Below are 22,702 nucleotides of genomic sequence, written 5' to 3'. Positions count from 1 at the left end.
GTTCTTTTCCTCCAATTAAGAAATCACAACTGGATAGATTGTATTTTAACTTATTCAGAACCAAGTCTGTGTGCAAAATCTACTGGAAAACAGAGCAGATTTCACCACAACCTAAACAGGGAGAAAGAAAAGCTGAATCCTACTCCCCTGTTATTTCTGTTAAGTGTTTGTAAGGGGGAGAAAGAAACAGTGACATGGAAGGATGTCACTTGAAATTGAGGTCCCAAGCACCCCCGACAGGAAGGGAAGGCACACTGGTGCAAAGTTAACCCTTAAAAGTAAAAATACAGCAAACACTCCTTCCCCTGACATTGCTAATTTATATCTATACTCTTCTAATGACACTTACCTTGGACCAGTTTTTGGTTTAACTTAACAGTAAACCAAGTTCACTAGCTCTTTTCTTAGATTGCCAGTATGAGAAAAGCTAGCATCAGTTATTTGCATCTCAACTACTTATTCTAGAAAATATCCGAAGTGTCAACAACCAAAGTCACCAACACCTTCGTCTTCCCATCCAAAGACAATCTTTATGTTCTCTTTTCAAAAGCTCTATGAGGGATTAAGCCTGCTTCAGTGAAGTTTTATTCACTGTTCAAAGGTGGGATCCACTGATCAATGCACATCTTTCATCAACAGTTCAACATGATAAAACAGCAAATCTGATCAACAGAGCGGAATTCATCCACACTAGCTAAGTGTGCTGGACAAACCATGTTCCATGCATATTTGGAAAGGGTTAAAGTATTAGTGTTAAAAAAGCAGTTTTTAAAAGTGCAAATTGTCTCATAAAGGAGCTGCAGATACAGTAAAATATTTTCCTTCTTTGAAACCAATGATATCTTTCCCTTCCCTTCACCCCCTCTGCAAAAAACCTTCTCTCACAATTCTGCAATGCAGAAAACTCCTGGAGAAGCCAGTCTGTGTTGAAGGAAATTGCTTTTAAATCACAATGCTGAGTTTGGTTAGAAAGTTTAGAGGAGTTTTCCAAGAAAGTGGATTCAGAAAGGGAAGAGGTATTTGTGCATTTAAAACAAAAGCTTTCAACTTTATTTTCATTTTAAAATAAACGTTAAGGCAAGGTGGTTTGTTGGTGGATAAGGGATTTTTTTGGTAGAGTGTAAGGACTTTGGAACATTGACTGCTCCCATTGTGGTTTTTGTCCTTTCTGGGACCAACCCCAACATATGGATAAGAGGTCTCCTTGGGCTGAGCTGAAGAACAGCATCTGCTTCAAGGGATATTAAAAAAGTAAATCCACCAGTCTATAGAAAGATTATCAAACTTGTAAGCCAGTATTAAAATAACCAAAGCATTTAAAGGGGGAGACTTCCACATAGGAGCAACCCTGATACAAGTATTCTCCCAGGCTGCCTGTGCTATTATTGCTAATCAGGACTTTCCATCTCCCAACCAAATTCTTTTTTCCTCACTTTTATCCTGAAGTGACAAAATCTTGTGCTCATTGCTAACTTCGGGGGATGAACTGATCTCAAAGGTTAGTTTTACTTTTTACAACAAAGAAAACTAGATGAGCTGTCATGAAGCAAAGCCTTCATTTAAATACAACTACCTTTGGAAATAAGTTATGAAGAAACAGGTGCAAAGTAAATGGCTTTACAATTCATGTTAAACCTACTATAGTTTAAAAGTTCTCCCATAAGAAATTCCCCCTTTAAACACAGCAAGGTACAAGCCAAGAACTGTGCCTCTCTACAACAGAGTGCAAACTGCAGCTTAAAAGACTACAATCTATGAAGATGACTATCTAGACTAACTGGCCAGGTTTTAATACTTTTTCTCCTCTATTACCAGCATCTAGAAATATTTACTGTGAAATATCACTTGCTTACTGAGAGTACAGGCACATGCTTCAGCAATGGGGAAAAGAAACAATTCCAAACATTTTGCAAGCATACTCAGGTGCATACAGCCTCTTCTCAAACAAAAATCAGAAGTCTGATGGACAGTACTATAACAGCATGTCAAGCTATGAACAAATAATTATTGCAAGTAATAGCTGCAGACTAAGCCCTAAACACAATTTGTGCAACTATTTGCGTTCTTTCTGCACTAGTTCTGTGGAATTTTTGTTTTGTTTTTAAATAATTAAAATATTTAGTCTTAGAACACTGCAAGTGAGATTTCTGGAAGGCTGGCTAGGACACAGTATTTTTTGACCTGTTCAAGTGTGCGACTCCTCCGAGACCGCAGCCAAAGCGCACTCCTCCTGCAGACCTGCTTGGTGCGCCGTGACCACGTGTCAACACTCAGTGAGAAGCAGCTCCAGTCTTTTTCCCAACCATTTACCTCTAATGCCTGCAAGTCTCCTCAATGCCACAGGTTTTTTTGGTCCAAGAGTTGTTTATATCTCGTGAAATAATTAAAAAAAAGTAGAACCCCCGCCCCCGGCCCCATTTTAATGAGTTCCTAACAACTCATCCAAATCGTTCATCCACTCCTCTGAAGTCCTGTTTTTCAGCAAAGAGTCTATCAGATCTGTGTCACCAGTTAAGTTCTGAAGTCCATTATTGCCCGACTGGCCGCTGTAGGCGAAAGGCAGCTCCTGACTGGTTGTCCTCACAGGGTACCCTTGGCTACAGTGCAGGTTTCCTCTGTTGGGAATTTGCTGATTTGGGTTCTGGTTGAAAGCATTCAGGTCTGGAACAGTCTGGTTGATGCCAGGCAAGACTTGCTGCGAGGGTACCTGCTGCTGTGCGGGTGCGTTTGTCCGCGGCTGTGCTCCCAAAGAGGACGACAGCATCTGCCCAGAGACGGCAGCGTTCATCGAGGTCATGGGCCTGCTGGTGCTTAGGCTTACCTGAGGCATTCCCTGGGCAAACTGCTGGTTGGACATCTTTAGATGTGTCTGCTGCATGTGGAAAGAGGAGTTGGCAGTAAATGGTCCTAAGCCACTGTTTGCTTGTGTCTGGTTGTTAATATTAGGGATACCTTGGTGTTGCCAAGATGGATTTTGAGTCCCCATAGCAGCCGGTACTCTCGCCATCTGTGGCTTAGATAAGGTTGCATTCAGCGCACCTTTATTGTGCTGCTGAGAAATATTTGAGTTTGGTAAGGTGTTCTGCCCGTAGGCAGCAGGAACGGCAGCGCCCTGGCCCAAGCTGCCCTGTCTCTGCATCGGGGTCTGTCCGTTGGCACTCGGAGTCGCGTGCTGGGGAACCATCTGGCTCATGCCAGGTGCCAGGTTGTACAACCCCCCACGCTGCATGTTCTGCATGCTGGGGTACTGAGACACCCCCCGCTCCTGCTGGCTGGAGCCCGACTGCAGTGGAGCAACAGGAGCGTGTCCAGGTCCCATCTGAATCATGTTCTGGCTCTGAGGAAACAGCCGAGGACTGCCGGAGCTGGACTGTCCTAAATTACTGACCCCGGGCATGGCTGAAGATGACCCTGAAATACAAAGAAATATTTTGTTCATTAAATACCTCGGGTTCAACCAGAGTCAAGCCAGGCTTGTAGGCACAATAACCCACAAGAGAGATGCAGCTGCATTTGTATAAATTGACCTCTGCAAGCAACACACAGAGAGCAGGAGTTTAATTAAAGAGTGTCAGCTGTGGCTCCAGTTAGCACCTCCACCTTGATCTCAAACACAGATATGCCAATGTCCTAAAAAAATCTGAATACCACTTCTAAGAGTTCAGCATCACTAATTTTAAAAAGATTATGACTTTAAAGGCAGGACTCTGATATTTCTTTGTGAACAAAGGTAAACACATATACTTTGAAGTGCATGCACAATTTACTAAGCTGTTAAAAAATACCTCTTACTGCACACACACACACTGTCAGTCATTCCATGCATACACAAGAGTGCATCTCTTATCATAAAACTGTAGGGTTGCCAGTTCTGCATTTTCCCAATTCCAGGAATATCTTCTATTTATCTAATATAGAAATATCTAATTCAGAAATTTTTGGTCAAGTATCTTTTGGATTTTCACAGTCAAGTATTCACTATGTTAATATGCAGTGCTGACAGACAAGCAAGGTGATTTAGGAAAAATGCCTTCTCAGCAAACCAAATATGGTCCTTTGTTATTGCAAATTCTGAGTTCAAAATTTCTTCTAGCAGAAGAAACAGCCCCCTATTTGAAGCAAAAAAAGCAGAAAAACTCTGTAAAGTGTAGTGCATGTAACACCCCCTACAATCCTTGCAGTCAACCAGGGGAAACCTACCTACACTAACAATTTCTCTGCTTTCAAAACTAAAAGTAAGCTGCAGAATTTTTTCATATTTTATGATAGCTGAGGGATACTGGATCTCCATTATTACTCACATTCTATCTGAATAAAAACAGAATTATCAAAAATAAATTCAAATTATATTGAATTATTTATCAACAAAGTAGATAATAAAAACATCAGTGTCAAGGGAATGGATGGGTGGGGGAAGAGCCTTACTGTGACAATATTTACAGTGAAGAGATAGCACACATATCAGGATTTAAGATGGAAAAAATAGTTGCAATCATCATCACAAAGAAAAAATATTTTTAATAGTACTGATATTCATTATAGCAAAACCTACTCTGTTTCTAACAGCTGTATGCCTATCTTTCTGTAGAAAGCTGGCAAGATAAAAAATATATTCAGTGCAATAGTTGAAGGATGCTACTGATGCCTGTGTTAGCACACAATCCTTTTGTATTGGCATTGAGTTTTTACAGTTAAGTAACAAAACCCAGTTGGAGCTGCACTTGACACTGCACAGGCACGAACACTGTCAGGGTGAGGGTATTACATTTCCATTTGCATCTTGCCCCTTCAGTGTTTATTTCTGCAGGAACATGGAGAGTAAGAAAACAAAATGAAGGGAAATTTAACAGAATTAATACACTACAGACATACTAAGCTGCTTCTCATAAAAAAACCCCACATAGGACACTTCACATGTAATGAAGAGAATTCAAATTACATTCCCTTTTAAAGGTAGCAGGGATAAAAATGTTAAGAGACTTTTAAGATCATCCTAGAGATGAGAGAAATAACACACCACTTATCTTTCTTTAATGAGGGCCTGTGATAGATACAGGCAGTAGTGATGTCAGGCTTCAGAAAAAAAGCCCTCTGAATCTTAATATACCAAAGACAGAGAGAATTTCCAACCTGCACAATGAAACAGTAGTATAAAAAAGGCCTGTAGAACAATGAAGGTACTTAAAATTTTTACTCATTTCCCAAACAACATTAAGAATCAGAAGGTTAAGTTGTCCTAGATACCTGCAACCAGGGAAGCTGTTAATCTGCAACTGAATCAGAGTATAGGTCAAGAGCCTTTAAGGCACAGTGACATGTAATAAATTAATTAAAAGCTATCCAATCCAGGAAATTTGAAGACACCTTGTTTTTCACTCCTGGTATTTTTTCTGCTATTGTTTCAACTGCCATGTTTACTCACCTGTGAACTGCCCAACCTGCTGCTGGTACGGGTTCTGGGGCTGGTCCTGGTACTGGGGAGGAGGCCGCGTCAGGTGCCGCTGCAGCTGCTGCTCCTGCTGCTGCCGCTGCTTCTCCTGAAAATGTCCAATGCAAGATAGTTTGGCAACAGATCAAGCTTTTTCCAAGGGCCATCTTGGAGAAAAACTAGTTGTCTGCATACTTTTATGCACAGCTGGTAATCAAAGGGGCTTCTGCAGCCCTACAGTCACTTCAGACTTTGTTCTGAAGGCTCAAACACAATCAGTTTAATCTGATGAGTGACAAGACCAGGATCTCAGAGACAACAGCATGCACTACAAGAGTTACTGCAGTGCACGTCTGAAGCCTTTCAGAGACTGAAAATCAGAGATGTTAGTTCCTAATCAGTAACATAATCAACAGGCATTTTTAGCAATACTCTAAAGACAAAAAGAGATACAGGTACAAAAAGAGCAGAAGTGAGTGTATTAAAAAAAAAAAACACCTTTACTTTTTTGGTCTTTATTTCCAAACCAACGTATTTTAGGTCCCTCTTTAGAAATCAATAAAAGTTCAAGTCAGAAATATCAAAAACTGAACACATAAATATTTTCTAGTCTTTGTCTGCAAACATGAAAAGATACACACAAATCCATATTCTCATATATTACAGGTTTTCCTAGAGGATCATGGAAAACTGCAGAACTAAGTCCACAATAGAAGTCTACAAGTTTCGCAACCATTGTTTCAAACCACTTTCTCATCAACTGAAACAAACCCTACTCATGACACAAAATAATTGTACCTCTTTAAAATAAAAGCAGATTCAACCCACACGTATTTTATGATCAAACAATTTGAAAAATAAACCAAGTAAATTTTCTATTAGGAAACTTTGGGGGAAAAAGAAACTTAAACTCTTGAGGGGAATGTAGATGTAATGACAGTAGGCTCAGATTTTGACAGTGTTAACAGCCATCTGGTTGCTTTTACAATATGAAATGTATCAGGCACAGCATTTCTGTCTCTTTTTCCACAGATACCTTCAGCCAGACTGAAATTCTGACATAACCAAGCAGTGATACAATGCACAACCACCTATTTATCCAAAAAGTTACACAGAGCACAGCAGGGGACAGAAATTCCCTTCCAAAAGTATTGGGGTAAAGACACAAGGCAGAAGCCTTTACAGAAGAGACTGGTGCAATGTAACAAACAGCAGATACACATCACTACCACCCTTCCCAAATGTCTCCAGCTGAGAAGCTGTTGAGACATGCACAGGAATGAAGAGGGCAGGCTGCTTGACAGAGGACCTGCTGCTTGCAGGACCAGTCAGACCTGAAAGAGGCTGACCACAGAAGCCAACAAGAGATGCCATAGCTCTGAGAGAAACCAAGAACTGCAGAACCCGGCCTGGAGAAGAAAATTAAAAAATACACAGAATGCCAAGTGAAAACACAAATTTATAGTGGCAGGGAATGGCGTTGGAGCTACCTGAAACTACAAGCTTCCTGCAAAGCAGACATCAGCAGATTCAGAAATCTTTTTGTAAAACTACATCCAGTATCATGTGTATCCAAAGGAACAAATATCAAATCAGAATGCTAACAAGATCTAGCTTGACTAGGCAGCACAAGGCCAATAAATATGGCAAATGCAGTGTCTAAAGCTGTTCAGCTCCAAGGCAAAGCCACTCCTTATTTGGGACCAGAGTCCCAGCATCACTATAAAAAATGGAAATTACACAAGTTAACTGTAGTTACCATAACTAGGACATGAACGAAGTATTTTCATAATACTGATATTTACTGCAGCAACATGTGCTGGCAAAGCAGAAGCAAATAGATAGGAAAATAATATTTTAATGCTATGTTTGAGATATGCTACTTATCACCTCCCCACTGTTCAGAGAGGTCTGACACCTGTTATGTCCATTATTGTCCTAAGGAAACCTACTGGGCCACAGCTCTAAGAGCTCTAACAAAGCTCTAATAATCACCATGCACCATACATGCAAAAGCACAAACAGGAGGTCACACCCCGTACTTCCTTTCTCCCCACCTGCTCTCAAAGAATACCTGCTTGTTAACATTCTGGAGAGTAATGATTGCTCATCTTTGATATTTGATATTAACATATAAGTCACCAAAGACTGATTAATTTACTGAAGTATTCCAAGCTTCCAGATCGCATAACGCATAGAGAAGATGTGATTTTATTGTTGATTTGGGCATTTTCTTTCAGTCTTTAGTAACATAATTCTCCCACAGTATTCCCTTAATCCAAATTGTTTTAACTGAAATACCAAAATCATATCTTTACCAGCACTCATACACTGCCAACCACATTACTATATTTTGCCTACACTGGCTTCAGAACTGAGGGGGTTTTTCTGTCACCTCTATTGAGACCTCAATTTCATCAGGATGTCTCCGGGTGATAAAAGAGCCATTGGCTAGGACTTGGCACAGCCATAGCTCCACAATCCTGCATATTCTACTACAACCTTGCCCACAAAATGGGCTGTCATACATTTTCAGTTCAGAGGAGACTATAACTTCCTTCTTCCTTAAAGCTTCCTTCTTCCTTAAAGCTTCTGATGGGCAGATGATTCAAGGAGACCTTAGAGAACTTTTCAGTATCTAAAGGAGGCTTATAAGAAGGCTGGAGGGGGAAGTTGTCTCAAAAGGGCATGAAGTGATAGAGCAAGGGGGAATCCAAGACCTCCCTCTGGAGGAGGTTAGGTTCAGATTAGATATTAGGAAGAAATGATTTACTGTGAGTGTGGTGAGGCATTGGAACAGGTTGTGCAGAGAAGCTGTGGCTGCCCCATCCCTGGAAATGTTTCAAGGCCAGGTTGGCTGGAGCTTGGAGCAACCCGGTCTAGCGGAAGGTGTCCCTGCCCATGACAGAGGAGCTGGAACTGAGATGATTTTTAAGGTCCTTCTCAACCAAACTGTTCTCTGACTCTAAAACATCAAATGCCATTTCATGCACCAAAGCAAAGCAGCACAAATTAGAAAACAGATAGCTGGCCTCTCTCACCTGTTCTGCCAGCAAATGCTGCTGCCTCTGTTCCATAAGGAATTGCTGCTTCTGTTGCTCCATGAGCAGATGCTTTTGCTGCTGCTCTCTCTGCTTTTGCTGGTCCATCAGCATTTGGTGTTGCTTCATCACTGCTGCTTGCTGCTGATAAGCTGAGCTGCTGTGGTTACCAGCCATGGAGACATTTGGAGCCTGGGCACCCACCCCAGGGCCCGGGACAGAAACAGGAACACGAGGAACAGTAGGAGTGGGGTTCTGATCCTGCAGAACACAGGAGAAGTGACAAAAGTTACAGAAATGCAGTAACTTCTTCACATCTATTCAGCACCAGACACAGAACTGCCAGTTTGGAGTTAGGGTCAGAAGCTCCACAACATTTAGGAACAGATGCTTTAACTCCAGTCTCAAAGTTCTTCCCAATTTCCAGCTCAAACAGGTCAGTATAGCTCTCTGTGTGCTTTTTTTCAGGCACTTACAAACTGCTCTTCAAACACCCCAGCTTCAGTTTATTTTGGTAACAGTTTTTCAAACACTACATTTTATATTTTTGTTATTCAAAGCATTTATTAAAATCCTGCCTTTTCTGTCAACATTTCATTCTGCAAGTGTTTATGTCTCCCATCCTAAAGTTGCTTTTTTTTAATATCAGAGAATTTACTATTTGCAGGTGAAGGGGCTTCTCCTGGTCAAAATGGGTCTTAAAGTATTTTTCCAGCAATCCAACCATCACCATACACCACAGACAAAAATACTACTAGAGATAAGCCTGATATTATTAGTTTTTCTTAAGTCTGCATTTTTTGTCTTTTTTTTTGAGACTGGAACTTTGGGATAAGCAAAAATAACATGAAACATTCAAGAGCTGATACTGTCCTCTTAGTACCAGCAAATCCCTTTGAAATTTGACAGTTTTCATCATTTTAAAGCACAGTTCAACCTCATCTCTAATTACACAAACAAACGTTATGTTTAATTTAAGCATTCAGCTAATGGGTTTGGCTGTTAGTTCTCACTTTGCAGTTTCATAAGGAATCACGAGCCAAATACAAGGAATGCTGCACTAAGTTGTTCTGTGTGCAAGCTTTAGAGAAATTCTCCCAAAGCTTTCATCAGTATTTCTGTTAGTTCAGTGCAAGTGTGGCAGTGCAGACACAAGGTCACACTCATGTTTTTCAGTGAGGGGGAGATGTGACACACACAATCGTCTCTGCCCTTCTTCCATCAAAATGCTGTTAGACTGTTACTTCTGCCAGCTTTCAAAGAGATTAATTTTTTTTATGAAGCACACATTGATCTCAAATTTCTATTTGTACACCGCTGTGGTCTTTATCACAGACTAATCAGAGCTTTTTCACAGGTTTTCTGTTTTGCTGAGGGAACATATGACTAGAGTTGGATCTCAAACAGTTTTTGCTGGAGGAACTTTAATCAAATACCTTTTCTTTTCAACAAGCTCTCTTGTATGTGCATTGCAGGTACATGTTACAGAATCCAGTGAGTCTATACTTCCACCCACTACTACAGAAATTTTCACCTGCAGCATACCTGTAGTAACAGCTCTATACCAGGCAAAGGAGCACCATCTGGAATTTTCTGTTACAGAAAAACCTGAAGCATATGCTTCAAGCAAACAAACATTACCATTATTCATTCTTCATGATACATTTCTCTCCTATGCCATGCTTCCCCAATGCCCAGAGACTTAACCAATAAAAATCCATAGAACTGAAAGGCTCCACGGAACACCCAAGAAATCAGGAATGCAGCCCCCACTTTCACCTCTCTGCAAAAGTAGGTCTTTTAATAGTAAGCCAACTCTGACACAAGTAGGGACTAAAAACAAGGTAAAGAAATCAAAGCTTCTTTGAGAACACTGTGTAACACTACAGTTTTATACAAGCTATTTTAGTCAAAAGTTTACAAAGCATCTATTTATCTTTGTAAGTAGAAGCTTCTGTGAAGCACGACATAATTTGTTGCCCACAAAGTATATTAAGCTGGAAATCACACGTTACATGACCTAGAACCCAGTATTAAAAACTGCCCCCAGCGGAAAAAAGACCTCATGATTCTTGTTTAAGATTCTTGTATATAGGATTTTTCTCTTTAAAATCAATGAAAACATTTGAAAACCATACCAAGGAATCTGTACTCCAGCCTTACCTACCCAACAACCTTAAATCTGCTACTGAGGAAAGGTAACTCAGGACATTCACCTGACCATGTGGCAGTCGGTAGGCGATGTTTCCAGGCTTGGATTTCAACAGGATCATCCCATTTTGGTCGTCACCTACATGGGACAATGGCGGCTGCTGGCGCTGCTGGATGTACGCCAGCATGGGAGTCTTGTTCTGCCCAGGCACTGCCACCCCCTGCTCACACTCTGCTTTGTAATGGGAAAGAGGTTTGGTGTTCCCATAGTCCAGCATAGAGCTTTGACTGTTCACAGGGTTCTGGTTCAAGCTGTTTTGCTGATGACCCAAAATGTTCACATGATAATTGCCTCCAGCTCTTGGTGAGCTTTTATTTCCCAAATTAGGCATCATGAGTTTCTGATTGTTGAAGTCTGGCTGATAAACCGATGGGCTAGTAGGATTTTCCATGGTATATGGGACAGCCAGTGGACTATGGGAAGGCCCAGGCTGCTGCCACGTTGACATCTGATTTGTTTGGTGGACTTGTGAAGCTTGTTGCTGGTTCTGCAACATCTGATCTCTCTTCTGCTTGGCAGCAATCTGCTGAAGTTGATGAGCAGAAGACATTTCTTTGGCATTTCCTGCACACTTCCCAGGTAACAATACAGGCCTCTGGATGTTCTGAGAGTGGTTTGATGCCTGCATCATGGGCTGATTAGGATTTTCAGTCATTGACTGACTGGAAGGCTGGAACATAGGCTGAGAACTAACAACCGCTGTAGAAGCGGCACTTACAGGTACAGAAGCAGCACCAATAAATGCTGAACCTGAAGAAGTAGGTCTAACCTGGGGAGATCCCAGCTGTTCTTGTTCAAAGGGTGCTGGGGAAAACTCAGTCTTTATGTTAATATCTTGTGGTAATGGAGTCTGTGCAGCTGAATTTGAAGAATCTGCATCCTTTTTGTCTTCAAAGTCATCATTAAAGAGATCCTTCATGTCTTCATCGGGCACTGATCTATTGAGCTCCTCAATAAGCTCCTTCCATTCTTGTTCATTTAGGTTAAGATCAGGCATCAGGTTATTCTGAGATATAGAACCTCCTGCTACAGGATTCATACAGGGAAGCTCATCTACAGGCTCCTGCTTCAGCTCTTTGTTCAAACTCAGAGGGAATGAATCATCAGCATCACCACCTCCATTCATCTGCAGGCTGGAATCTGGAAGACACTTCTTGCTGATGCCATCGAGCCCCATTGGATGTTTCCCATTAAGTTGTAAGGTATCACCAGTACCAGATTTCTTGTCAAGATGATGGAGTGGAGACACAGGAGGCATTCCATTGGAAGAACCACTCACTCCCAGACCATCCTCACGACGCAGTTTCTTGGACACAGAAAACACATCACCATAGCCGTTCTGCTGGTCTCCATTCTGAGGGGAAGCAGCACTATCAAGCTTTCTTTTCACAGTCTCATGGAGCTGCTGAAAAAGAAAAGGAATATTTTAGTTATGTAATTCTATATTATACAGATCTGGATTTTTATTTCTTACCAGAACATTGTCTTGCTCGGAACAAAACATTTCAGAAAAAAAATCAAAGATAGCATCTTTGTTTTGGTAACATTTTGTTTTACAAGTCAGCACATGAGATTACTTCCTCACTATAATCTGTTACAGGAATTTTTCAAAATACATGTACTACTTTAAACAGACACCCCCTCCTTCAGACAAAATTAGAAGCTGCCATATACTCTGACAACAACAAAAAGTTGAAAAATGGCTGTGAACTGGAATATGTTATGATTTTTCCTATTCAAAAGGAGAAAAACATTAAATAATGTTAAGAATCAAATTTCAGATGAGAATAAAAACCTGTATTCTATTTGATCTATGTATACATACAGTATAATTGTTCCATGAGACTCTTTCATAAAAGTCTCACATTTAAATATTTATAAAGCACTCCCACATTTAAATATTTAGAAAAAAACCAGTAGTTCTCTTGTGATAATATCTTTTTAGAGAACAACTGTGTATATAAATTTTGTACACAATCACACTTTTGGCACTGAAGCAAAACCAATTTGTCACTTAGCGACCATTGCTTCGCACTTGGGGAAAATGCAATTCGGAGTTCAGCCAGTTCTATCACAGCAGAGCAAGTTCATTCCTTTCCTCTTTTCTCCTGAAGTATTTGCCAGCTGCTCTGACCACCAGAGCCCCAAGCAGCTCCACAGTTGGCCTCTCACAGATGGTGAAGGCACAGATTCTCTTTCTCGTGGTGCCACCTAGAAGCGACCAGCGGCTACAGCAGCAGCTTCACAGCCAGAGCCTGAGACCTTTGTTCAACTTCTCCTTCTTGCCAGCATTCTTGCAAATATAAAGTTCTTTCTATTGACCTCAAAAGCATCTGAAAACAGAATTCCTGCACACATCAAAGATGACTATAAACTTTTCCTTCCCTCAGGTGCATTCTGTAAAAAAATCTGAGCTCTGCTGGTGCTGGAACGCTCCACCAACGCAGACAAACCTGCAGGGCAGAGACGCTGCTCCAACAGCGCAGGGAGCTTGAAGAGGGAACTGCCACCAGCTCCCAGCCTGGCTGAGACACCCTGGTACATCTCAGCAGGACACTCGACAGGAATCTCCACCAAGAGCCACTCATCTGAGGTGTGGGGTCACTGAAGAACAGCCCTCGCAGATGGCAGGAAAGCAGCTCAAACAACCTCAAGACAAGTATGGTTCTTCTCATACTACCTGCAGGGCTCACAAGGCAGTCCACTAACCCCTGGGGAAAACTCTCATCCAAGGAAAAATGGGAAACCTCAAGATCTCAGCATTCAAGCAAGAGGCTGGATGCAGGGCCAGCATAAATTAGCAGAAGAATTTTACTCACTTGCCCGAGCAACAGCATTCTTTGATTTACAGACAGAAGGACTGATTCACAGTTAATTGTTTCTATTTTTTTTTTTAAACCGTCTACAGTGAGCTGATCTTTGGGGGCAAAGAAACCCCAGACCATCTGTTTAATTCCTGCACAGGTAACAGCAAAAAAACCCCCACTATTTGTTTAATGCTTGCATAGGTAACAGCAAAGCCTTATTTTTATCTGTGGGACAGACTCCAGCTTCCCTGGAGACTGTGATCTTCTAGATGGCTCATGGAAATTGCAGCAGAATAGCAAGATCAGCAGAAGACTGAGTAGGATGAGACAAGGTGTACATCTGGAGAGGAGGCTGGAACTTGAAATCTCTTAATTTGAACATCAGGTCCTTAGCTTGGAGTAGCAGGTCTCTGCTGAATTTTTCAAATACCAACTCGAAAGAATGATGGAAATTTACTTTTTTGTAAAAAGACATAACAACAGAGAGCAAAAGACCTCAACTCCATCACATTTGGCTTTCAGCATCTCCCATTGTTTACTTCATACTCCCACCAGGAAAACTGAAGCTCAAGGTGGATGAGTAACTTGCCCAAGGTTATATGATGAGTCAAATTACTCAAAGTTTGGGAATGGGTCCTCCTTAATTCTAAATAGTCAGGGGAAAACCCCACTCCCTGAAAACTTACATCAAAATAATGATTTCGTTTTGTGAGCTACACTCACTGCAGTCCAGAAAAAGACACAGACCCCTAATATCCAGCTCAGGAACTCTGAGATCTCTACGGATTTTAACAGTCATAACACTCAGATATCTGATCCTTGGAGGCTTTTTGACTGTAAGTTGCTTGGGACAAAATCCTCCTTTCACCTAAAACTGTATTCCTTTGGTGAAAAAAGGGAGATTAAGTTCCTCCCCAGTTTGTCTGTGTCTATCCAAATAATCTGGTCTGAGGGGAAAAATAACAAGCTGCATGTGAGATACAAGTCAGACTGCAAGCTATCTACATATCAAGCTGCTCCAACAGAGTTCTCAAGGCAAGAAAAACCTGTTCTCTTCTGCCAAAACTCATGGAAAAAACCAACCAACACATGGATGAAGTAAAGCATAGCTTGCTACTCACTAAGAAAACCCCTTCAGCTTTAATTTTTTTGTTCATTACCACCCTGTAAGGCACAGTGTTCCTCCAGTATGCTGTCCATGGTTTCCTTAGCAGAATCAATCAATTTTATCTGTAACACTGAGCCAATCATTTCCACTGTCACAAGATCAGATACAGAAGTGTCCTCTCATTTTCTCAGCCTATTCAATTTTCCAACAAAAGATGAACTTTCTAGATCACTGCTATCTAGCTATGCCTAAAAATATTACCCCAAAAGCATTTATCTGAAGTATTTATACCAATATAAGAACAATGCAAGGCAGGGGATGTGAACTGGCCTCGGTCCTTTGCCCAGGACAGGACAGAGTTTGTCAAAGAGCCACTGAGGGGCCACAGGCTGCACCTCCTGCATCACCTGAGCTGCATTTTATTCACGTGAGCAGAACACACAGTCCTGAACTGGCCATAAACACTTCCTTGGCAGGAGCACACATGCTCAGCTGTGCATTCCTCATGCACAGAACACAAGCTGACAAAACCCAGGTGGCATCCACGACAACAAAAGGTGTCCAGCACAGCAGCCTCTGGCCATGTCACTCACACACTGACAAGGACGCAGGCCCGCAATGCCAGAGGTGGACGCGTGCCCGGGCAAACGGCAAAGCTTCCAGCAGAAACCGAGAGCACACAAAGCATTTTGATATATTCAATCTCTGTCTTAAACCCACCAGTTTTACCACAATGGTGCTCAGCCCTACTGAGGGCTCACGGCAGGGGCAAATTGACTGACTTTATAAAAGCTGTCCAAGAACTACAAAGGAAGCCCAACAAGAAACCAGAAAAGTTTGAAAACTTAATCTATTGCTTGTTAGCACTGGCAGAACTCAAAACTTCAGAGGCCAGGGTAGTGCCTTCTTACTGCCTCAGTGGAAAGGGGCATGAATCACTGACCAAAACAGTGGTACAAAGTTGTTCTGATTGGTTTTGTTGGGGTTTTTTGTTCAGGTTTTTTTGTTTCTTTGTTTGGTGTTGACTATTTTGGTGTGGACTTAATACCTGAAACTAGATTTAGATAATAATCTGAAACCAATGACATTTCAATGCATTAGAACTTAACAGGCATGAAAGTTTAGATCACATTATTTGCTTGAAGCAAAAAACCCTTTACCATTCAGAATAGCTAAACTGAGGACAGTCAGCTGAAGTTCTTTTGCAAAAATACAGTACTTTGCTATACTTTGAGGCCTGTAACTGAGGATGGTCAATACATATATATATATATATATATATATATATATATACACACAAACTGTATGCAGGTTTCATTTAAAAAAAACCAAACCACCTCATGAACATGGCAGAAAAGAAATATCTTAAAAATCTGGTACTCATACTGCACCTCTCAGGCTCTGTAATGTTATTGTTTAGCTTTTTAAAGCATCTGTTACAGAGATTTAAATATTCTTACAGGATTTAGCAGAGCTTTAATCTTTTGTACTTTATTTCAAATTAGTTTACCATTTCAATATCAGAATTAAGTCTACAAAAATTTGTTCTGATATATGAGCAAGAGAAACATAACGCTGGGCATTTTCAAACAAGAAATGCTATAATAGACTACATCCATAATAAAAAACTAGCTCAAATATGGCTCCTAGCATTCTCAGCTAGAAGGGGAAACTAAATCAGAATACATACATTTTTCTGCCATGGAAGTGCCAGTACTGCAACACAGATAAGCTCCCATGTACCAGAGTTCACAGTAGGTGCTCTACAGACACTGCTTCTCCTCTCCTGCCTCACTGAGGACAAAAGCAACAAAGCTGACAATTCCTTAAGCTGGAATAACAATGCAAATACCAGACATTGTAGTGCATGAATTTTGGATAGAAAACATGACATTCTGACTACACACCATAGTAAGAACTGCCCCTTTACTGCGCTTCTACCCTCAGCTTCCAAAGTAGCATTCCCCCTGCAAGGAAAGCATTCTATTACCCAATGTGTTCCTGCATTCCACTGTGCTGTCAGAACCAAACTGCTGGACTCATTTTAATTTTTACTTTAATTCCAGCAGACTTTTGTATTTGGGTGACTGCCTGCTGGAGTGAAGAAGGGCTGTGGATAGGCATGTCTATAAATATCCCAAGCCTGCATTAGTCACAAGGGGCAGCTTCTGCTACAGGAATTGTTCTGCTGAATCAAAAAAACTCCTGTGCCTTCAGCTGCAGTGCCGGATCCTCCACCTCACTTGAACTTAAACAGCAGCAGCAGCAGCCCAGTCACTCCCAGATCCTTACAACTTAGGAAACATCACTGCATATCTAACTAATCTGGTAAGGGAAATGTTTCAAACATAAAACAATACCTCACAGAGAATTAAAAGGAGACAAAGAAAAACCTGTCTGAGTTGTTGGGCAACAAACTATCAGACTTGTCAGCAAAAACAAACAATGGTGGCAAGACTACACTGCACCATGGCTATATATAAATAACATGTAAATAATTTGCTATCTTTGTGGTGAAACATAATTTCACAATTTAACACCCCTATACCACAGCTTACACAAAAATGAGGTCTTCTGAACTGTTAGAGTGCCAGCCTGAGCTTCGTTAGAGGAACGTCATTAACACTTGTCAGTACACTATGGGCAATCTATTCCCTTTTAATTTATTACTTTTAGGTCTTTCAACCAAGAAACACTGCATTGCTCTCCTTGGACTTCAATTTCATTTAAAACTGTTTACTTGGTGCCTTTGCTTAATTTAGTATTTAAGTAATATTAATGCAAAACATCTATCACTCCCAAATAAATGCTACTCTTCAGCTTTAACACAAAGCCTTCTCAAGACAGGCCACTGACTCGACTTCTGTGCTCATTCCAGAAATACTGTTTGTGGTTTTGTGGCAGTCCTAGACAAAGCAAGCTCTCTGCACAACAACTGCTCTCAGGTGGGGAAAAAAAACCCCATAAGAAACAGGGAGCAGCTCTCCTTCCAAGACACCACATCATAAAACAAGGAGTGGAGATGAAAATCCAGATCTTTGCCATTCTCCTCATTCACATGTCAGTGAAACGCCTTCTGTTCAGCTCAGCCATACACTGCCTTATTGTCTACCACAGAAATGTAAGGAAGCCAACCCTTCTCTTGCAGAGAATTTAAACACCATTATTCGATGAACTTTCAAGTATCAGAATCAGGCAGAGAAAAAAAAATGTTCCAGGAGATAAGCCCCATCTCTTCCCAACGTCCCTGTTTCTCAAAAATGGAAGATTAACACAGAAAACGTATTATCCAAACATCAAGCATCTTCTACTTTGAACACAGACTTAATAATGTCATGTTAAACAACAAAAATGGGAAGTAGATGTCAACATTTGGATTTCCCATTAAATAATGGTCTGGAGGTTTTTTCGAAGTAGGAAGCTAGAAGGTTTTTCAATATTTTTCTCAAATGAAGGACAGGCCTACACAACGCACAAATAATCCAAGGTATTTCTGCATCAATGCTGTATTCTCTCAGTTTCTGTAGCTCAAATTTTACAGCTGCTTAGTAAGAAAACAAGGAAGAATCTACCCCTTACTTCTGCCTGTAAGCAAGATCCATCTAACTTCAGGATCTAAACCAGAGAAAAGACTAATGGAAGAGAAAATACCTGATTTTGTTCACGTGACAAATCATACAAGACACTAGGGAGGAAGTGGTGGCGCCACCCTGTTCCCTGTGACTGTTGTGGATTTACAGAAGGTGCTCTGCAGCACAGCACCTGGCAGTGCCCACACTGTCCACACCTGGGGCAATGCAGCTTCATGTCCTGCTGCTACAAGACCTCACAAAAGCCTTCACCTTTACATGAACTGCTCTCTCCTTCAGGGACCAAAACAAATGTTTCATTAACAGTCAACACAGAGTACCAATTTCCAAGAGCAGATTCATATGCAGCTCCACAGAAAAATCTAGAGTGTTACAGCAGCAACAGCTGATACAATGCATGTTGCACTGAGCTAGCAGCATTCTTTGGAAAGGATGTGTCCAGGACGTTTTAAAAAAGATAGTTCTGGTGTTCACCCAAACTTTATTGAACACTGGAAATCAAGCACATATCTTTCCCATTCAAAGCATATGCTTGGTCTTGATAATGGCAACATGATGGGTAGAGGTAAAATACCAACCTAGAGAGGGATCTTCTGGGCCAGATGAATTAAATTAGCAGCAGAGGTGGTGTTGTTGTTGTGTTTTTTTCCAAGACTTGAATTACTAAGCAAACCAACTTTATACCCCAGTAACGAGGTGATGAATCAGCAGCTGCAATTAAGCTCACAGTCATGGATCCTAGGAAGGAAACAGCAGGCCAGCCCGAGGAAGAGTCATTCATACACTAAACCCCTCTTCTGTTGTGTAAATTGGCCACTGGCAGCAGCTTCCTGTACAAGGGCTTCCCCCAAGATGTGCAGTGCACTTCAGAACCTAGTGCTGCTGAGAGCCCTCCTTATAATGGATGCTAATTAGATCAAATCCACATCCAAAGTGATTTAAGAGAAACAACACCAATGAATTAGAGACATCTTTCTTTTAGAAGATCAATATGAAGTCGTGTGGTGGCAGTTTAAACAACAGGATTTGACATGCTAAAGAGCCCTGAGTGTAATGAAAATACACATTATTAAGGGGTAGAGCCCCATATGCAAAAAGCCCAAGAGCCCAGCAGGAAATCAACAGAACCTCCACCAAGGTTTTAGATAATAAAAACCAAGTTTGAGTAATTTTTGTTTTGACACAAGTTCACATTCAAGATCAGTCTGCTAAACAACAGCTAACTGTAAAGTTTTGTAGAATCAGTGTCAGGAATGCACAAGGTTTCCTCTCTTCCTCAAGTGCCCTTCTGTAGCAGCCCTCTGAAGTGCTCTAACTGTGTCACAAGGAACTCAGTCTTCTCAACAGTCAGCCAGTCCTCGAGTCTCATAGGTGTATTAGCAAGAACAGAAACAATTCAGTCAAGTAACACTTTCAGTTCATCTTGTAACTACTACAAACTGCGCCCAGGCTGCCTAGCGCTGGTCACAGTAAAGATGACATGGATAAACCCCATGTTTCAGAATTTCACATTATGTCTCAGACACTCAAGATACATAAAAGCTCTATCGTGATTCTACTTTAAAAACAGTAAATGAGGTCCAAGACAGAAATAAGTATATCCTCCTTCCTTTCAAATCCAATCAAATACACAGAGCACCCTAAAAATATTATTTATTCTATTTATTAACCTGGAAATATCTTCATTTAACCCAGTGTCCCCTTTTAAAGACACTCAGAGTGCTACTGAATAATTTTCATGCAGGCCACCATTTAAAAATACCTGATTTTAAGGCAGCCAGGTATTAGAACAGGCAGCCTTTAAGAGGTTATCCTACTAACCTACATTACTGACACATTAGCACACAGCAGTATATTTAAAGGGCCCAGAATAAGTTAAGCAATAGCTATCTTGATATACAAACAGGGCTATGTGAATATGTCCCGACAACCAGAAATGCTAGAGAAGCCAGAGAAACATTAAGATTTTGAGCTAAGCCAGTTTTTAATGGGTGGAGTGGGATTCTCATAGTGTTCACACCCACTAGAGTGAGCGGCAAACAAGCAGCTGCCTTTCCACTGAAATTCTTTCCAATATGAACCAGAATTAACAGACACATTGTCTTAAAACTCCCTCCCAGTAACAAGCATATCCTTATCAAATGACTCCACAAAACCCTGACACCCCAAACCGAAGACTTAAGCACGCAAACAAAAATCCAAAGGCACCGCAGTATTAATACCCCTCTGACAGTTTCTGCAGGGGCCTTTTAGGTGAATTAGCCAGAAATATGATGCACAAAATGCTCTGAATTATTTAAGCATCACAGAAATCCTGCCACTACCCCAACCCCACCATGCCACAGTTTTTATATACTCTTCCAGCGTGCAGAGGTGACGAGCGAAAACAAAACAGCCCTTATCGTCTGCGAAGTTGTAACACAGCGGACAGGGCGCTCCGCAGAGCAGCCCCAAGCCAGCCCTCGCACCGCAGGCCAGCACGCCAGCCGCGAGAGCTTCTTTTCCTTCCCCCATCCAGCTGCAGACGAGAGGACCCGGTGCCAGCCGGGCACGACCGCCGCTCCCTCCCCGGCCCCAGCACCCGACCCGGGCGGCGCTTACCGCGATCAGGGCGCTGCTGCGGCCGTGCTGCTGCTCTCCGCTCGCCGCCTCGCCGTCCAGCCCGTTGGCTCCGCTCCTCTCGGCGCTCCCCGCGGCGGCGGCGGGCGGAGGGGGCGCGGGCGGCGGCGGCGCCGGGGGCGGCTGCCGGTGTTTGCCGGCCCGCTTGGCCTTGGCCTGCAGGCAGCGCTGGTGCAGGGCGAAGGTTTGCTGGCGCTCCAGCTCCAGGCGCTCCGGGGACACGGCCTGGTAGCGGGACTCGCAGGCGCTGTGGTGCCGCCGGCAGAGCTCGATGCGCCGGCGGAGCCGCTCCATCACCGCGCTGTGCCGCGGCACCACGAACTCCGCCATGGGGCAGGGGGGCAGCACCATGGGCCGGACGGCGAAGGGGCGGCCGCCGCCGCTCACCGGCTGCTCGCTTCGGCGCCCGACATAGCGGAGCCTCCGCCGCCCCTCCCGCCGGCCTTACCTGCGCTCCCCGCCGGGATCGTCCCGGGTCTTTCCCCCCGCCCGGCCCGGCGCCCGCTCCTCTCCCCCCCCGCCCCACTTCCTCCTTCTGCCTCGAGCCCGGCGCCGCTCCGCTGCGCCGCTCTCCCTCAGCCCTGCCCGCCTCGCGGGGCCCAGCGGAACCCGCCGCGCTCCCCCGCCGCCGCCCTCAGGCGCGGGCCGGCCCGGACCCCCGGCCCCCCATTGTTGTCCGCGCCGCCGCCATCTTGAAATTGTTTTTCCCCTCCAGAGCCGAGTTGAGAATAAGTGGGCGGAGCTTCCTGGGTGGGGGATACGTCACGGCGCGCGGCGCGTCACGAGCCGTGACCGACGCCCCTCCCAGCCAATAGGAGGGCGAGGAGGCGCGAATTAAGCGGCGAGGGCGAGCTGGGGGCGGGGCTCCGCGCGGTTTAAAGGAACAGGTAGGGAGGGGCGGGGCGACGGCGGCCCGGCCAATCAGGAGCGGGGAGGCGGGGCCGCGGGTGATTGACAGGAGGGGCGGGCTGCCAGCCCCGTGTCCCGGGCACCGCTGCGGACCCCGCTCGGCCCCGCGGCGGCCAAACACCGCGAGAGGCACGAGCCGCGCACCCGCGCCCTGCTGCGGGCCGAGCCCACTTCGCCAATCAGACAAAGAAAGCCAAGCCGATTTCACTTTCTTTATTGATTAGTTTTTACATTTTTTTTTTCAAGTTGCTTCTACAAGTACCTGTTTGAAATGGACATGAAATCACAGTAGTTGTGTCCAGCAACACTAAAAAAACAAAAAAAAGAAAACCAAACCAAAACCCCAATCAACCAAAAACCCCCTTCACAAACCATGAGGCAAGAGGGGGATTAACCAGCAGTTACAAGCCCCACGTCTGTAGCCACAGCCTCAGTGGAGGAGCTGAGGGTGTGAGGGAGTAAGGAAGGAGCAAGAGAAAACCATGGACAGGTACAAGCAGTCATTACTTGCAAGAAACCCTGCTCAGGCGCAGGAGTCAATCTCAAAACCAGACATCCATAACACAGTAGAGAGGTGACAGCCTCCAGCTGTGACAACTGAGTACTGAGCAGAGCCAGCGAGGGGAGATAGATCCAGGGACACTGCTGGAAGGGGTTAGTAGGTTAGATGCACCCTGACCTAACAACTGCCCCCACCAACCACTGGCTGCAGGAGAAAAGCTGCTCTCGGCACCTCTGCCTTGTGTGTCAGAGCCCGCGGGTTTTGTTTTGATTCACCATGTCAGCCTAACACCCCCTCTTGTCAGGCACAGCAGCTCAAGCTCAGCATCCTAGTCAAGAGCTGCCACCCTTGGCCGCACAGACACAAAAGGCCCAAATACACCTTCCAGGATCTGTACCAGTTCCAAACACGGTTCACAGGTTACAGCCAGGTGGAGTTTCACTACTCTAAAAAACACAGCTATGCTTTATGCACTGAGGATAAGCA

At 43.3% G+C, this 22,702-nt stretch overlaps 1 protein-coding gene across 2 annotated transcripts; it reads right to left on the bottom strand.

Annotated features, from left to right (window-relative positions):
• Positions 1 to 1,023: 1,023 nt before the first annotated feature.
• MAML1 (mastermind like transcriptional coactivator 1) lies at positions 1,024 to 21,549 on the bottom strand. 2 transcript variants are annotated; one of them, XM_038149851.1, is made up of 5 exons: positions 20,788 to 21,156; positions 10,686 to 12,086; positions 8,470 to 8,730; positions 5,423 to 5,537; positions 1,024 to 3,411 (listed from the first exon to the last, which is right to left on the bottom strand). In XM_038149851.1, exons 1-5 carry the CDS (start codon positions 21,154 to 21,156, stop codon positions 2,420 to 2,422), a joined length of 3,138 nt encoding a protein of 1,045 aa, XP_038005779.1. In that variant the 3' UTR covers positions 1,024 to 2,419. The 2 variants fall into 2 exon arrangements, with proteins under 2 accessions (XP_038005779.1, XP_038005780.1); XM_038149852.1 differs by having other exon boundaries at positions 2,420 to 3,411; positions 10,686 to 12,083; positions 20,788 to 21,549.
• Positions 21,550 to 22,702: the final 1,153 nt, after the last annotated feature.

Source organism: Motacilla alba, chromosome 13 (assembly GCF_015832195.1).
Source record: "Motacilla alba alba isolate MOTALB_02 chromosome 13, Motacilla_alba_V1.0_pri, whole genome shotgun sequence".
Classification (NCBI taxonomy): Eukaryota; Metazoa; Chordata; class Aves; order Passeriformes; family Motacillidae; genus Motacilla; species Motacilla alba.
The sequence above is the reverse complement of the archived record's forward strand: the minus strand, read 5'-3'. Positions and strand labels throughout refer to the sequence as shown.

Bases quoted from the DNA above. Each gene is read 5' to 3' on its own strand.
- MAML1 (XM_038149851.1), bottom strand. From the start codon at position 21,156: ATGGTGCTGCCCCCCTGCCCCATGGCGGAGTTCGTGGTGCCGCGGCAC. The intron at 8,731-10,685 runs GTGAATGTCCTG...TGTGTTCTGCAG, and splicing joins ACCGACTGCCACATGGTCAG to GATCAGAACCCCACTCCTAC. The intron at 5,538-8,469 runs GTGAGAGAGGCC...GGACATTTTCAG, and splicing joins AGCATTTGCTGGCAGAACAG to GAGAAGCAGCGGCAGCAGCA.